Genomic DNA, 15,881 nt, shown 5'->3' on the forward strand with positions numbered 1-15,881 from the left:
GCATGCCAAAATTGAAACGGTGCCATAGGAAATGGTCGACGCACTTTGGACGCAGCGTAGTGCCTCTCCACGGCGGACATGATCGGCCGCAAACAGCGCAAACGTACGTGCTGTTCTCGCGCTTCCTGGTCATGTTAAGATATCGCATTAGCACGACGTGTAGACCACGAAAATTGCAACTGACCCACTCCTCTATCGTGATCTCAGGTGTGATCTACGTCGATGGCATCCCGATCGAGTCCACAGTATTTGATTCCAGGGAATCCGGGCTTAACGGCGAAGAGAAGAGTGACCCAGCGTCCTTAGCTGCGCTGGATCCGCAAACTGTACGTATTTAATGACAGCAATAAAACTAAATCGGAGACTAACTTCTTCTTTTTTTTACGCAGTTATTCGACAAATACGACGCGGATGGATCCGGGGATATCGATTTTGAAGAGTTCAAAGTGCTGCTGCATGACTTAAGTGTGAACCTCACGGAGCCCAAGGCCCGCGCGTATTTCCGACGCTGTGACCGTCGTCGACGAGGTTGCATCTCGTTCGACGAGTTCCGATTAGCGCTATACACTTGCGACCCCAAGAATCCCGGTCGAACAGGAGGCTTTGCTCCAGGCCAGTCATTGGCACCCAAAGATTTGTTCGAAATGTTTGATAAAGAAGAAGAAGGTGCGATTGACAGAGCCACATTCATGGAATTGCTCGAATTCATTGGACGTAAAATGTCATTGGACAAGATGGAAGAGCTCTTTGCGACCTATGAAGACGTAGGTGTTCTGCTATGACCGTGTACCTATAATGAATGCTGAGTTATGCTCTGTTTTAAACAGCCAGAGCTGGAAATGCTGCCGTATCTGCAGTTCAAGAAGGCGTGGATTGCTGTCGTAGACGTACAAGCCGAACTTCGTCAACGTGGAGAGAAGTTCAACAGATTCTTACCGCCAAAAATGCTGGCTAAGAAGTTGGCAATGCTTGTGAATCTGGAAGAGAAACAAGAGGCCTTGACGCTCTTGGAGGCGAATAATACGCTAAGCGACGAGATCATCGCTTCACAAAGACGAGAGCTGGTGACGGAAGCACGGTGTCTTGCTCGTGTGACGTTGGCCGAGGCGCTGGATGCTGCTGGACAGGTCTATGTCTTTGGAAAGGGAGCATATCAACGCTTCGACTGCGAACCGAAAGACCCCGATTTCGTCGACTTCATGGACTATAACGTCGTACGTGAGATGTGGCAACAACGAGTATGTCCAACAGGCTCCACTGGAGTGAAATTACCCGATAACCAAAAGGAAAACGACCACAAGAAACGTGATAATGACGATAAGCGAGTGTCTCCCGCTAGATCGAAGCTAGAGGCTTCAGTGCGTGCATTTGCGAACCGCCAGGTGTCAAAAGCGACGGCATTTCTATGGGGGAAGCGTGTGAACCAGGTCGCGTGTGGCGCTGCTATCGCCTACGCTTTAACAGATGCTGGTGAAGTGTTTTGTTGGGGTGGCAACAAGCGACAATGGAAATATTTCTACGATGAAGCCACAGCTAACGGAATTACACCCGTTGAAGGCGATCCCAGTGGCTCTGCACTAGCGGAACTCGCTAGATTTGGTGCCAAACGAGACTCTAGCTTACTGAAAAACCCTCTCACAGTGCGAAGTGAGATGCTGCGACTATTTGCTCTTCCTTCTCAAGTCACAGAAAGCCAAGAAGTGCAAGATAAACTTGGTCTCCGTCAAAAATACGCGAAGGTATTCGAGAAACCAGTGCCATTGACGCTCACTGATGAAGACAGACGTAGAAGACTGCAACTTGTGGGTCAGTATTATGGTTTATTAAGTGCTCCAGTACCTGGAAAAGGAATGAGGTCGCTGGACGAATTAATGGAGACGGTGGAGCCTGATCTGGATGTGGACAATTTGTCATTGTCACTCTTTGTACGAGGCGTAGAAGTCCCCAAACCGACGCGAGTGGCTCTGTTAGAGACACTAGGAGAGTGTCTTGAGCTCGAGAGAGAGTGTGTTGGCGAGAAATTCCACGAGCACATGAAGCAACAAGACCAGCTAGCAAGAAATCATCGTAAAGAGCGGCGTGAAAGGGGCATGATGAGCGTAGTGGTCAAGGCTAATGCACTGTGGTTTGACCTTAACGAACTTCGTGAAAAAATGGCTACAGCTGAGAAAGAACGCCTTATTAAGGGTGACGAAGAATATGACAATATGAGGCGAAAAATCACATATACTACTCAAAAACTCAAGCGACGAGCACGTGAGGGACATTCTGCAGTTGTCGCTGTGGATAATAACAGCGACAAGACAGAAGATCTGCTGTATATCAATGGATTAACTGCACGAGGCCCTGCGTTTAAGTTTTTCGACGGCTCTCAAGCTCTTCAGAGTATCGCGGTGGGATCTCGCCATGCATTGGCTATTCATTCCACTGGGAAGTTATATACGTGGGGAGTAGGCTCGTTCGGACGCTTGGGAGGCGCTCAAAACGCTGACTATAAGAGAGATCGAAGCAACAATGAGATCGACGATGTTCCAGTGGATTCGTGGCACCAAGACGCTCATTCAGCGCAAGTTATTCCAACTGTACGTCATCTCCGGTTTCGAGCGATTTCGTGTGGATTCGGCCATAATTTAGCGCTTACTACTGATGGAACTGTATATGCTTGGGGCTCTGCAACACACGGTAAGCTCGGTATAGGTCCGGTTCAAGTCAAAGAGAGCTTCACTCTGGCTCCTATGGCTCTCTCTTCGTTAACTAGTCTCGGTGTTCGTGTACGAAGAATCGCCTGTGGACCATCACACTCAGCTCTTCTGACAGTAGATGGCTTGTTATTTGTATGGGGATGTGGCGACGGTGGACGACTGGGGCTCGGAGACGACAGAGACGTCGGTGAAGATCGGATTCCACGCAATGGTGGGCAACTTAAAGTGATCCCAACTCCTACACGTGTAGTTGAGCCTTTTCAGCAGGAAAAGCTGGTGGAAGTAGCGTGCGGAGCAGCACATACAGTGGTGCTAAGTGCGATTCATAGAGATAGTGGTGGATGTGTCTACGTGGCCGGGAGTAACTATGCCTTGGAAAAATTCACACCGCGATTTACTCGCGTAATAGTGGGAGAAACTTCGCCAGTGATGACGATTAAAGTGAGTTGTGGGCCGGCACATACGGCGTTTGTATCGACAGAAGGAGAGCTCTACTCTTGGGGAAAGAATGTCAGTGGCAGTACAGGGCATGATGTGAATTTGACTATTATTTCACGACCGACACGTGTTGGTTGTATGTTTGAGCGTCCACGAAATTTGTGTCTTGACGAGACTGTCATTGCCACTCAAAGTAGTCAAAATGCAAGTGCTATAGCGGAGTACGCACTGGGTGGGGAACACGCAAACGAAGCTCTAAAGAAGCGACAAACTCGACGTTCAAGTGGACAAAACATGACAAAATTTGCTCAAACTCAGCACGAAATGTGTCCATTCTGGCAGGTTGAGTTGGCTGAACGCAGTCGAATTGTGTCAATTCGAGTCGTTTCAGTGCCTTGCGGCGTTGAATCGGCCAGATTGGCTGCATTAAAGTATGCTATTATGGTGTCTGAGGACGCATTCGATCCAGAACTTCGAGGCAAACAGGCTCTTGCTAAGGCCAGAGGACATAGTGTCCACGCGTCACTGAGCTCTAGTACTCAGAGTGAACTTGTATGGACAGCACCAGATGATACTTTCGGGACATTTGTTCGAGTTCAGCTTGAGAGCGTCGGCGGGGCTGGGATGTTGACGCTGGAGCGTGTTGAAGTGTTCGGTGCATCCAGCGAGCAGTATGTGGGTCCTCGTGTTAGTGACGTGGTGTGTGCGGAGGGAATGACAGTAGCAATTTGCGCTCCGATTAGTGGGAAGGAAGAGCTGCGCAACAAGTTTCAACGTGCTGTCAGAGCTGATCGCTCTAGTGTTAGTGTGTTGGCTCAACTGGAAACATTTCAGGCTTTTGTGCGAGAAGAAGAGCAGCAAAAACATGAAGAAGAAGCCTTATATAAGGCTAGTCAGACAGCTAAAACCAGCCTCGAGAAGAGAGAGATAGCGACTGCGATCGCTGCATTAGAGGCTAAACAACGTGCTGAGACTTGCGTGCTGTGTAGACCGAAAGTACCGTGTGTGATCTGCGAACTAGAGAAGCAAGTGCAAGCGGCTAAGAAAACATCGACAACTCAGCCTCCGATTTCCTCGCAAGAACCGAAGATATCAATAAATGACCGCAGGAAACAGCACGGTAAACCGATAGCTTCATCTGCTCCGGCAATTATGACTACACGTCCAGAACAGGCGTTGACGTTGGAAGGTTTGTGCTCCGAGTTCCTTGCCCTTGATATACGGTCTAAAAAAGAGGAGGAAGAAGCTCAACAGCGTGTAGAACTCGAGTTGATGGACCCTGCGGCGCTCGCTCGTGCAAAGCAGGAAGAAGAAGCTGCAAGACTGACACCGAGGCAAGTTATTGTGAATCCTGCTCTGGTAGCGCCGAATATGCGTCGATTATTGCTCAAATTGGTAAACTCGACAGGTTTGCTTGGTCACAGAAATCTACACCAGACGCCGAAGAAAGTTGGCTAAGTGGGTGGTGAAAGAGAGAGATATCCGAGGATGATGATGATGCTGTGGCGTCTGCAGCGGCTTCGACTTCACTGGGCGCTGTTCCAACAAAGCAATGGCTGCTGCTGCATCCAACGATCATGCAGGTAACTTCAAAACGCTGTTGGAGCCGCTCACTCGTGATGATTTGGATAACGCTGTTCGCAACGGCTACCTCGACTTTGCTCAAGGCCGTATGACAACAATCAGAACGCGTTTTTCAGCTAATATTATGAACGGGGTGGTTAGTAGATGTCATCCTACTGTCGTTCAATAGCTTCACTGGAAGAAGCGTGAATTAAGCCGATGGAGTCGGCCGCTAGAAATGGGTGCCTTCTTGTTCACTAGACTTCACATTGAGACTGTTCTCATGGGCGTATACTTCTCGCGAGACTTGCCTGGTAACAATCGTCAGGAGTCACGTGGCAGATTACTGGTAAGGTCTCCCATCAATATTCGAGCCGCAGTAAGACCATCACGAACCCTTCTATTAGCAAACAGCTCATGAGCTGCATTGATAGCCATAATTTGTTACCAGGCAAATTGAAACCTTGAAATTATTGCGGGTTTAGACAGCTAACTAGTGCGGTGTCGAAACGAAGTTATACTTCAACCACTCAGCCATGTCACTAAAAGGAGGTATGGCTGCTTTCAACTGCAAAACCTGATATTCGAAACTCAGATTGAGTTGTTAACCCAAAAAAATCCAAACATACCGTGTCACTTGAAGAAACCATGAAGTGATTCCCTTCATGCCTTTGCAGTGGCTTCTTCGTTGCACAAAGTAGATCACAAGGTCGAGATCCGAGACGATCACTTCCGATTTTCCAGCTTCGTCCTCAACAGCCTCCAAACCTCCACCGCAACGATGAAGATTTTCGTACTTGCCGCAACTGCAATCGCTGCGTTATCGGCGGTTCATGGTGCTGAACAGTCCTCGCTTCATCTTCGTATCCACGCCAAGGGCGGAGCTTGCACGATCACCAACGAGTCCCAGTGTGACGGCCAAAACTGGACCGGTAGCACCTGCTGTGCTGACTCGAACTACGAATGCCGCTGGTCGGACGACGGACAGAACGTCAAGCGCTGCCAGAAGAAGAGAGGCAAGGGGCAGCACCACAAAGACGTTGAGGACGACAGTGACGATGATTCCGACATTGATGGCGATGACGTCGCGAGCGCACTCGGGATTGACCCGGATGACTACGACAACTTCAGCGACTATGACGACTACAGCGACTGGTTTGGCGATGATGACAGCAGCGACTCTGAGGACGACAGCAGCGAGAGCAAGGACGAGGACACCAAACACCACCGAAAGGGACACACCAAGGGTGGGTCGTGCACTATCACGAACGAGTCGCAGTGTGACGGTCAGAATTGGACTGGAAGCACTTGCTGTGCGAATCCGAACTACGAGTGTCGTTGGTCGGACGATGGACAGAACGTGAAGCGCTGCCAGAAGAAGAGAGGCTAAGGCGAATGCAATTTCAAGCTCCATCGCGCTGCGATCTAGCTATTGTATGCGCAGGAATTGGGGATCGGGTTCATGTAGTGCCCACTACGTAGTATATCCAGGTTATTAACAGAAAAATAAGTGGTGTTCAGTGATCAACTGCTGGTTGGAGGTTTTCTTCCGTACTGATTGTTTGTTTATACGTTTGGAAGCACAGCGCTATTGTTTTGAGCCTACATGTGCCCAGTAGGATACCTACTCCAGCCCTTTTCCGATGCCCAGCTCTTACTCAGCGCTCACAGTTCTCTCCAAACTACATCATCTTCCAAAACGTTGCGACCTTCAGATATTGTCGGCTGGTTGCTGAAGCAGTAGATGTACCAAATGTAGGGCTGTTTTGTGCATTGCACAAAAGTACTTTCGTGCATACACTAAGGTTTCGTGCACTTGCATTTAACATTTTACTACGTAAATAGTCCATACTAACAAGACAGCGTTAGTGGACGTCCTGATCGACTCGCAGTGTCAACCAAAGCCCTTCCAAGTAGTGAATATTCTAGGTAGCTTGGAACCGAGAGCTCGCCTTCAACATGCATTTATAGTGAATTTTGTATTTGGTCACAAAATGTAGTTCAAACTAAGTTCGCTTGGAACCAATGCACGAAACAGCCTTAACCAAAGGTAGTGGGTTAGCGCTTCATGTTCGGCGCAATCGAGAAATGCGCTGCCCCACCATTTTAAGGCATTTGCAGAGGTAGAATTGTCACTGTCGGAAGCGCGGATTCAACTTTCTGAGATCAGCATGCCCCATCCGTAGTTGGCAAGCTTTTGGCGAAATAGAAACACAAAACTTGATTCCACCTGCTCGCGATAACGACGCCAGTCGGGAAATCGTGAAGTGCAGCCACCACGCACACAACATAAGAGCCTCGGGGCCGTGACGGCAAAGTACCCGCATAGGCTAGTTATTGGTTTTGGACCGTGAATGCGGTCTAGAGACCGGTTCGGGCGCTGACTATACGGATTGTGCAAACAAGAGGCACGGGTGGTTGCCAAGGATAGTTGCAGGAAGATAGCTAGGTTAACTGCAAATATCACTTCTACATTCTTACAGCATCACCTCTGTCTAACACTAGTTCTTGGCCATTAGCGGCAGCGTTGGCTTCTAGGAAGGATAACCACGGAGGCTGTTTGGGGAATCTAACGGTTGGAATCAAATCTGGCATTTTTTTTCCCTTATTTATGCCACTAGAAATAATCTTTGTTGATGCCAACTCTGGCAGCAACAACTTCATTAAGTAATAAATTCCCCCACGAGTCAATTCGCATGAATATTACCCATAAAACCATTTTTTTTTTTTTTTGGGGGGGGGGGCTTCTAAACAGTGCAGGGTTACTTTGTAAATGTGGTGAATGGACTGACGAGAGGCAATAATTGAGAATAACTCCGTCCCCAGGAATACGCCTTTCTTGCTAAATTCTATCCACAATAACAGCAAAGTAATACGAATGTACAGAAATGGAGTCCTAAGTTGGTGATGAAATAACCCCACTGGGATCCGATTGTTGTTTCAATTTCCGAAGAAGCCCGTCTATTTATAACCAGTAATTACCATAAATTCATGAAAGGGTGGTGCTGCTGCATCTAGAACAAACATACTTAATTAATCAGAACAAAAGCTGATTGCAGCAGCTACAAGAATGTTATATTACCTAATGCCCTTATTAAAAAGTAAAAAAAAATCCAAACAGAACTGGTCTCGGCACTACTAATCACATACTTTGCTTGCATTTCACCAAGAAACCTTTCAGATATATCGAAGAGATTAGTATGTAAAACTGCCGCTTACATTAAGGCTGTCAGTATATATTTTTGGCTCGCTTCAAGGAAGTGTTTTTTTTCTTTATAATGCATGTATGAATTTGAAATTTCATTGATTAGCACTTCAGTTTAGAAAATAAACTACTTTGGATAGCTAGCTTTCCCAGTCTACGCTTAGCCCTAGTTTAATCAATTCAATGCATTTAATCGTAACGACTCTATGTAAGCGTTGGCAAAAGCTAAATGAAAGCTTACGATTTTGGTGACGTATTACATGTGCTATTACGAGTCAGCAAAGATGTCCCCCGCCATTGACTTCAGCTTGCATCGGTGATGCGAGTACATCCATTCAGTAAATTTGCAGCGGCGATTTGATTTGGGGCACTCAATCAGTGCCCGTACGATGTCACATCCATTCGACTCGCGGTGTTCGTGAAGAAACCACGCAACAGCAAAGCGGCTATTTAGCACTGCAGCGTCTATAGCGCTGGCATCATAAGGTACGCGAGCAACGAAGTGGCACCAATACACCTCTTCAATGTTGCCTCGTGCCGCGATGGAGGCCATGGTAGCTGCCGTACCGCCCTCGCTGCTGTTCCGAAGCAGCCATTCTACCATGTTTTGGTAACCGTTTCTTGCTGCATGATCCAGTGTAAGAGTTGTACAGCTCTCGCTTCTGTTCTCAGAAAGCCACAGAACTACATCCAAATAGCAACTTCCAGCAGCACCATCCATTGCCTCAGTCGTACATCCTTCTGTTCGGTTTAGATGAAGACATTTTACTACGTCCAAGTGTCCATTTTTCGCAGCGTAGTTCATTGCATTAATTGTGCACCCTTCGTGTCGATTGTCGTGAAGCCACTTCACCACTTCGATATGCCCCCCAGCAGCTGCATAGTCCATTGCGTGCGTTGTACAGCCCTCAGTTCGGTTCTCGCTCAACCATTGCACAATCTGCAAGTTCCCGTTACGTGCTGCATCATCCATAGCAGAAGTTGAGCAGCCTTCCGAACAATTCTCATGTAGGTATTGCACGACGTCAAGATGGCCACTGGATGCGGCTCTGTCCATAGCGGCAGTTGAGCAAGTCTTGCGCGTGTTCGTGCAACCACTTTACCATCTCCAAGTCACCACTTTCGGCGGCGAAATCCATGGTACGACGTGTGCGAATCCCAGCTAATTTCTTATGCTTACACAATAGCATCCACTTGACCACGTCAAGATGACCGCGTGCAGCTGCAATTTGAATTGCGGTCCTGGTGCAGCCGTCGATGTTGTTGGAATGGAGCAATTTGACTATATCGAGACGCCCCTTCTTCGCCGCATCGTAATCAGCGTGACGGATATGAGCAAGCTTTGGATGATGGCAAATAACCCATTCCACTACAGCAATGTGGCCGTTCAAGCAAGCTCTGTCGAGATCGATGCGGCGATAAGAAGGCCCGTTCGCTTCGTTGCTTAGTTGCTGATTGATCCACTCCAGTATCGCCAAACGCCGGTAATCTATTGCTACTTACATTGCTCCATGCAAGTCGATTTCCTCTGACAGACTCGAGATCCACTTGATCAGGTCCAGATTTCCGTTCCTGGCTGCAAATGCAGCCCAGCGATTAAAGCTCGGATTGGACGGTATGACTCTTTCGAACAACCATTGAGCTAACGCAAAGTGATTGCCCTTGATCGCATGCCACACTACGCTGTAATCCCACTCGGTATCTTTTCGGTGAGTGACGGAAAACATCGTGGTTGCCCATTGACGCATGGTACGAAGCATTCTGTAAAATGTGTCGAGAGCAAATCGATCAGCTCTAGATTCCCAGTCCGCATGGCTTTGGTGATTCCTTTCGAGAATTGCCATTTTCGGAAGTGTGGATTCCACATACTGCTGTCAACAGGCTCCATCGCGTAGCTGGCAAGCTTCTGGCGAACGAGAGACACAAAATTTACTCGCAGGCTCGCGATAAGGACACCTCTTTAGACCAATCCAGAAAGTCGCGAAGTGCCGCTACCACATGCGGCAAACTGAGAGCCTCGTGGCCGTGACGGCATACTACCCGCACACAGACTAGAGCTTGTCGATTAGTGGTAGCATTTGCTCCCACGAAGGGCAGCGACGGCGACAGTTCGCAGTGCTTCATCGTTGTCGCTCAAAGTCTTCTACAATTCGGGAATCAAGACTTCGCATCACTTCATATCGCTACTTCTTCACTGTCTAGTTTTCTGGACTTTATCCTCCTACCCGAGCCATCAACAAGCACTGCCCCGCAATGATCCAAAACAACCACGAGAACATTCCTCTTGGCTCGTAGATAATAAGCGTTTTCACGGGCGAGCACACTGTTTCGAACGAACTGTCAGCTTGATCAAACCTTCATTAATATCTCGCTATTATCTACCAACTGATGGAACACCCGTCAGGATCAGATTATTAAGAAGTGCCCCAATTCAAATCACCGCTGGGAATATGCTGAATGGGTGTACTCGCATCACCGCGACGACCTTGAATCGATGACGGGGGACATCTTTGCTGACTTGGTGATAAGAACACATGCAATACATGTACTGCATCAGTGTCATAATCTACCTTTTCACTACAGTCTCAAGTATAAGGTATACTAGTATATTTAAATATGGAGTCAAATATTATGTAAGACTTGTGTGTAATTGTACGGTACATAGTTTTCAAACATTTTATTCGCATCTAAAGGTACTTCGCAGGCAATTCGTGTTCCTTGTACTGTAAGCAGGCCTTCAGCAACTGCTAGGCTACAACTGCTTGACAAATTTAACGATTGGAAGGTAGAGAGGCTCCGTCCAGCTGTACTGTCCTTCATCCACCTTGGTGTAGCCGAGCGCAGAGTAAAATGTCTTCGCTTTCTCCTTGTTAGCGTTCGTCGTCAGGAATATATGCTTGATTCCGTTCTTTTTGGCCCAGATCTCGAGCTCTGCGATCATTTTTCGACCGATGCTCATGCGCTGAAAGTTCGGATCTAAATACACGCGTCGAATCTGCCCAACATCTTCAGATTCGCGCAACAGTCCGATTATGCCCGCGATTCTGCTGGATCCATTTTTCTTCACCACAGCGACCAAGAAGTTTCCACCTGGAGTCATGTGACTAGCTTCGATATCAGAAAAATCGTTCGTCAGGTCTTTGCGAAGGAGCTCTTCCCACAGGTAGCGATACTTTGGGTCAGAATCGCATGCCATCAGACCTTCTACGTAGATTTTGGTGACTTGAGCATGATCTTCTGGGCGGTACTGTCGAACGCTAATGGAAGCCGAGCTTTCAACCGTCATGGCTTGGCTGGAGTCTGTTGTTGGACTTGGTGAAGCGGGGCAAATGAATCAATGACAAGTCTAGCAACATCCGAGTGCCTTTGAAAGATGCTGTAGACGAATCACGCTGTTTTGATGAGCGACATGTACATGGCCGTGTGTCCAATTCATCAAATGTGCATACATGATTGGCTAAAAGTGCGTCATCTGAAAAATCTTTCGCTCATCAAAACAACGTGATTCGTCTGCAGTCGCCTCTACATACACAGGAACCTCAAAGCAAGATCTGGCGTCGTAACTTCATTGCTTCATTTGACTCTTGTCACCAAAGTCCAGCAACTAGCTCCAGCCACGCCATGACGACCGAAACCTCGACAACCATCAAGGTCCGACAGTATCGCCCAGAAGATCATGCTCAAGTCACCAAAATCTACGTGGAGGGTTTGATGGCGGCTGATCCTAATCCAGAGTATCGCTATCTATGGGAGGAGCTCCTTCGCAAGGACCTGACGAATGATCTAGCGGACATTGAAGGAAGTCACATGGCTTCGGGTGGAAACTTCTTGGTTGCGGTGGCGACAAAGGCTGGAATCAGCAAGGTCGTGGGTATTATCGGCCTGTTGCGAGTATCGGAGAAAGAAGGACAAATTCGACGCGTGTTTGTGGATCCGAATTACCAGCGCATGAGTGTCGGCCGAAAAATGATCTCAGAACTTGAGATCTGGGCCAAGCAGAACGGGGTTAAGAGTGTATTTCTGACGACGAACGCAAACAACGAGAAGCCGCAAGCATTTTACACGGCACTCGACTACACCAAGGTGGATGAAGAACAGTACGACTGGAAAGACCCTCTCTACTTCCGCGTCTTCAAATTTGTCAAGCAGTTGTAGTTTCGCTTTCATTTTTCCGAAGATACAACAACAACCAGCTTTTTTTTTTTTTATAAGTACGTAGAACGGTTTTGTAATACATTTCCATGCAAATAGTCGTTTTTACATTTAGAGAACTCACCGTTTTTGGTTAGTTTCACTATGAACTCAACGTTAAAAACTCAAGTATTGTGTTGGCATAGCTCTTGCTCTGTAGATGGCGGTGTTTCGAATGCCTATACAATAGCAGTTCGAGACGTTCTACATACTGAAAGCTACAGTTGCTTCACAAACTTGTCGACTTCGAAATACTGAGGATTTTCCCAGAAGCGCACGAGTTCGTCAACCTTCGTGTAACCGAGAGCGGAGTAAAACGCCAAAGCCTGCTTCCTCTTGGGATTCGTCGTTAAGAACAAGCTTTTGATCCTAGTCTGCTTAGCCCAGCTTTCAAGTTCAGCCATGAGCTTCCTTCCAACTCCCATGCGTTGACAATTCGAGTCGACAAATAAACGGCGAACGTCGCCCACGTTCTCAGATCTGCGTTGCAACCCGATGATCCCGACGATCTTGGTTGATTCGTCCTGTGTCGCTGTCGCCACCCAGAAGTTGCCACCCAGAGCCATATGACTGGCTTCGATATCCGCAAAGTCGTGTGTTAAATCCTTGCGCAGACGCTCCTCCCACAAGTAGCGGAAGTCCGAATTGTCGTCGAACGCCATCAAACCCTCGACGAAAATCTTTGTGACGGTGGCATGATCTTCGGGGCGATACTGTCGGACTGCAATACTCGTTCGTTTGGCTTGTTGCGTTGAATGCTCAGAGGTTCTGGCGGCAGTCATGGAGTTTGCGTGGTTGGGGTAAGAGTGAGTTCAACTTTGCAGTGGGATGCAAAATACGAGAATGAATTGTGCTACAAGCATTCGTCGTTCGAAGATGGTCCGGCATCGAAATAAGTAAGTACTTTAGAGACAAACCCTTGTTTAGATGAGTTCATCGATGAGATGAACACGCTGTGCTATACAGAATCTGTGAGCTTGATAAAAGTGACTAGGTGATTAGTGGTCTCTTCGCCGTTTCGAAACTAGAGAGATCGGATAGCGTGATGGTTTAGAATTTGTAATCTCAGATGAGGTGACGCTTAACAGTTTACTCGTACTGGAACCTTTGGGGGGGGGCTAAAGGATAGCCCTCAACGGATTAATTTCGCGGTACTGTGTAGCTCGGTCGATGTTATCTCGCTCAACATTCAGCTTACATAAAAAAGTAAGATGAATGTTGAGCAAATATACTGTACAATCGGCCATTCAAATCTGACAAATGACTAGCCAAAAAAAAAAAAAAACCGTGGAAACATTAAATTTCGACGATGGTTGAGCGTGGCTTGCTGCGTCGTATTTACAATTGCATCGCGAAAGAAATGCAGGCAGATGTAAAGCACATGTGTGTCTCGTGATCGGTATGAATTCGAAAACTAATCTGTACAACGGCTTTGTCGATGAAATGTTTGCTTAATTCAGTTGGTGATAAGCCGGGCAGTATGAACTAATACACTTATGCATGTCCATGTACATGCAACCAATGACCCCAAAAGCGCTTCCCTTTAGCAAGAAAACAACAGTTATGCCTTCGTGGCCTGCAAAGCAAATAATAAGATCAGAAAGCACCCTCTACGTAATACGTTTCCCTTCACTCCATTAGTAAAACAGTGGAACGATGTTAGATGCCAGTTTAGTACATATTTCGAATACATTTACTTACGAGCTCGAGGTTAAAAAAAACTGCTTATCCACTTCGCGATTTAATCTAATTATCTATTTCATTTGAGGCAGATCTGGTCGATAAACGACTTGCTCAAGTTGAGAGGTAATGTTGCAGAACTCATCAGTTTTAGAAAAGATTTTATGTTGGAAAACTCATTTGTTGGCAATCTGTTTGTATTCCGCTAACCTGGCAGCTTACCTTACGCAAAAATGTACTTCCAGATAACTATAAGTCGAAGACGATCTACAGCAGTATTAAATCGAAGACACACTCTGACAGCCCTCGGGTGCGTAGTAAAAAAAAACGCATTCATTCTGCAACAATATATTCTGCCACTTTCTCACATTCGCCCTGATGGTGTGAGTGTAGCCACTCTGCGAACCCCCATCGACGCTCCGGAATGGAGCAATCATTCAAGGCTTGAATGACATCGCACTGTGTCCATTGTCGATATTGATGGAGAAACCACGCAATCTCGAAATGACCGCTCAGCACAGTACGCTCGATTGCCGTAGCATCATACAGCGGCCCGACATAATGGCACCAGTAAACTCTTTCAATGCCACCTTGAAAAACACAAGCGACCATAGTGGAGGCGGTACCGCCCTTGCTTCTATTCCGATCAAAGCCAATCCACCACATGCCAGAAGTCATTCTTGGCCGCTTCATCCATTGCGCTAGTGGTGCAGCCTTCCCTTCGGTTGGCATGTAACCATTCCACTACAGCCAGATGGCCATTTTTTGGCGGCGTCGTTCATGGCAGTTACTGTACATCCTTCGCTTCTGTTAGTATGAAACCACTTTACGACGTCGAGCTGTCCATATTCAGCTGCACCATCCATGGCAGCCACAGTGCAGCCTTCAGATCGATTTGCACTGAGCCACTTTACAACCTCCAGTTTTCCATATCTTGCAGCAAAGTCCATGGCGTCTGTTGTACACCCTTCATTCCAATTGAAATGCAGCCACTTTACAATTTCTAATCGGCCACCTGACGCTGCCATATCCATTGCTCGCGCAGTGCAACCTTCATTTCTGTTAATACTTAGCCACTTCACAATATCCAGATACCCGTTTTCAGCCGCAGTATCTATCGCGAAAGTGCTACAGCCTTCCGACCAATTATGATGTAGCCACTTTACGATGTCCAAATGATTATTCTCAGCAGCTTCGTCCATTGCGTACGTGCTGCCTTCAGACGTGTTCTCGTGTAGCCACTTCACAATATCCAAGTGCCCGTTTCTGGTTGCCTCTGTCATCGCTTGAGAGTTGTCGTCTTCGTACTCAGAGATGTGCATACAATTACCCAACCACTTTACAATATCCAAATGTCCGGGACTTGCAGCAGATGTTGTCGCTGTCCTGCTGCAACCTTCAATGCTGTTATCGTGAAAAAAAAAGACGCACAATATCCAAGTGCCCATCCAAGGCTGCTTGGACATCAGCACGCGTTACTCGACACTTGGTCTTACTCTAATGATCATTTTGACGTCCTTGTGTGGTTCATTCAACATTATAAGCTGCAAACCCACTGGAGCATCTCAAGGTCTCCATTTTTCGCTACACATGAAGAACACAGCCTCATCTCCACTCGTGTACCCAGCCACTTGGTCAGGGCATAATGCTTATTGTTGATTGCAATTCCAACGACGATAGTGTCCAACCTCGTGTCTTCATAGTTATCCACTAGCCAGTGCGCTATTTCATCTCGATCCAGCTTAGCAGCTTGATTGAGTTTCTTCAGGCACATAGCACTCCGAAAAATGGTCTGATAGTAACTGCACCATTTCCAGATTCCCGCATTGACAGCATTGGTTACAGCTTCTGAGAACTGATATTGTCTGAGCTTCGGGTGCTGAATCTTACTATCGACACCTTCGTTGGCGAGTGCGAAAAGTTTACGATGCAGTATAAATATGAAATTGGAACTGCATGCGCGAGGAAGAGGGATTTCACGAGACCAGTCGAGATATGTCTGGAGGGAGGCCACGACGTGCGGCAAGCGAAGCGCTTCGGCTACTCCGGCAGACAGTGCGGACGCAGACTAGTGCTTGGACGTGGCGAGGCGCAGCGCCATC

The 15,881-nt window shown here is 47.3% G+C and overlaps 7 protein-coding genes across 8 annotated transcripts; 3 read left to right on the forward strand and 4 right to left on the reverse strand.

The window, feature by feature from the left end:
• The first annotated feature begins 16 nt into the window (after nt 1–16).
• On the forward strand, nt 17–5,194 carry PPTG_06044. Of its 2 annotated transcripts, XM_008899793.1 has the most exons (4): nt 17–103; nt 208–326; nt 390–764; nt 828–5,193. In XM_008899793.1, the coding sequence occupies exons 1-4, from the start codon at nt 79–81 to the stop codon at nt 4,596–4,598; spliced, it is 4,290 nt and encodes a 1,429-aa protein (XP_008898041.1). In that variant the 5' UTR covers nt 17–78; the 3' UTR covers nt 4,599–5,193. The 2 variants fall into 2 exon arrangements, with proteins under 2 accessions (XP_008898041.1, XP_008898040.1); XM_008899792.1 differs by having other exon boundaries at nt 17–326; nt 828–5,194.
• Nucleotides 5,195–5,339: 145 nt separating this feature from the next.
• On the forward strand, nt 5,340–6,253 carry PPTG_06045 (hypothetical protein). Its single transcript, XM_008899794.1, has one exon. It carries the CDS (start codon nt 5,485–5,487, stop codon nt 6,091–6,093), a length of 609 nt encoding a protein of 202 aa, XP_008898042.1. The 5' UTR covers nt 5,340–5,484; the 3' UTR covers nt 6,094–6,253.
• A 1,923-nt stretch (nt 6,254–8,176) lies between these two features.
• Nucleotides 8,177–8,965, reverse strand: PPTG_06046 (hypothetical protein; the record flags this gene model as incomplete). Its single annotated transcript, XM_008899795.1, has 1 exon — nt 8,177–8,965. The coding sequence occupies one exon, from the start codon at nt 8,963–8,965 to the stop codon at nt 8,177–8,179; it is 789 nt and encodes a 262-aa protein (XP_008898043.1).
• A 442-nt stretch (nt 8,966–9,407) lies between these two features.
• On the reverse strand, nt 9,408–9,635 carry PPTG_21809 (hypothetical protein; the record flags this gene model as incomplete). The annotated part of the gene is made up of 1 exon (XM_008899997.1): nt 9,408–9,635. The coding sequence occupies one exon, from the start codon at nt 9,633–9,635 to the stop codon at nt 9,408–9,410; it is 228 nt and encodes a 75-aa protein (XP_008898245.1).
• Nucleotides 9,636–10,526: 891 nt separating this feature from the next.
• Nucleotides 10,527–11,287, reverse strand: PPTG_06047 (hypothetical protein). Its single transcript, XM_008899796.1, has one exon. It carries the CDS (start codon nt 11,192–11,194, stop codon nt 10,661–10,663), a length of 534 nt encoding a protein of 177 aa, XP_008898044.1. The 5' UTR covers nt 11,195–11,287; the 3' UTR covers nt 10,527–10,660.
• Nucleotides 11,288–11,401: 114 nt separating this feature from the next.
• Nucleotides 11,402–12,160, forward strand: PPTG_06048 (hypothetical protein). The gene has a single exon (XM_008899797.1). It carries the CDS (start codon nt 11,530–11,532, stop codon nt 12,061–12,063), a length of 534 nt encoding a protein of 177 aa, XP_008898045.1. The 5' UTR covers nt 11,402–11,529; the 3' UTR covers nt 12,064–12,160.
• PPTG_06049 (hypothetical protein) lies at nt 12,148–13,173 on the reverse strand. The gene has a single exon (XM_008899798.1). It carries the CDS (start codon nt 12,879–12,881, stop codon nt 12,318–12,320), a length of 564 nt encoding a protein of 187 aa, XP_008898046.1. The 5' UTR covers nt 12,882–13,173; the 3' UTR covers nt 12,148–12,317.
• Between the last annotated feature and the right edge of the window lie 2,708 nt (nt 13,174–15,881).

Source organism: Phytophthora parasitica, assembly GCF_000247585.1.
Source record: "Phytophthora parasitica INRA-310 unplaced genomic scaffold supercont2.8, whole genome shotgun sequence".
Taxonomy (NCBI): Eukaryota; Oomycota; class Peronosporomycetes; order Peronosporales; family Peronosporaceae; genus Phytophthora; species Phytophthora nicotianae.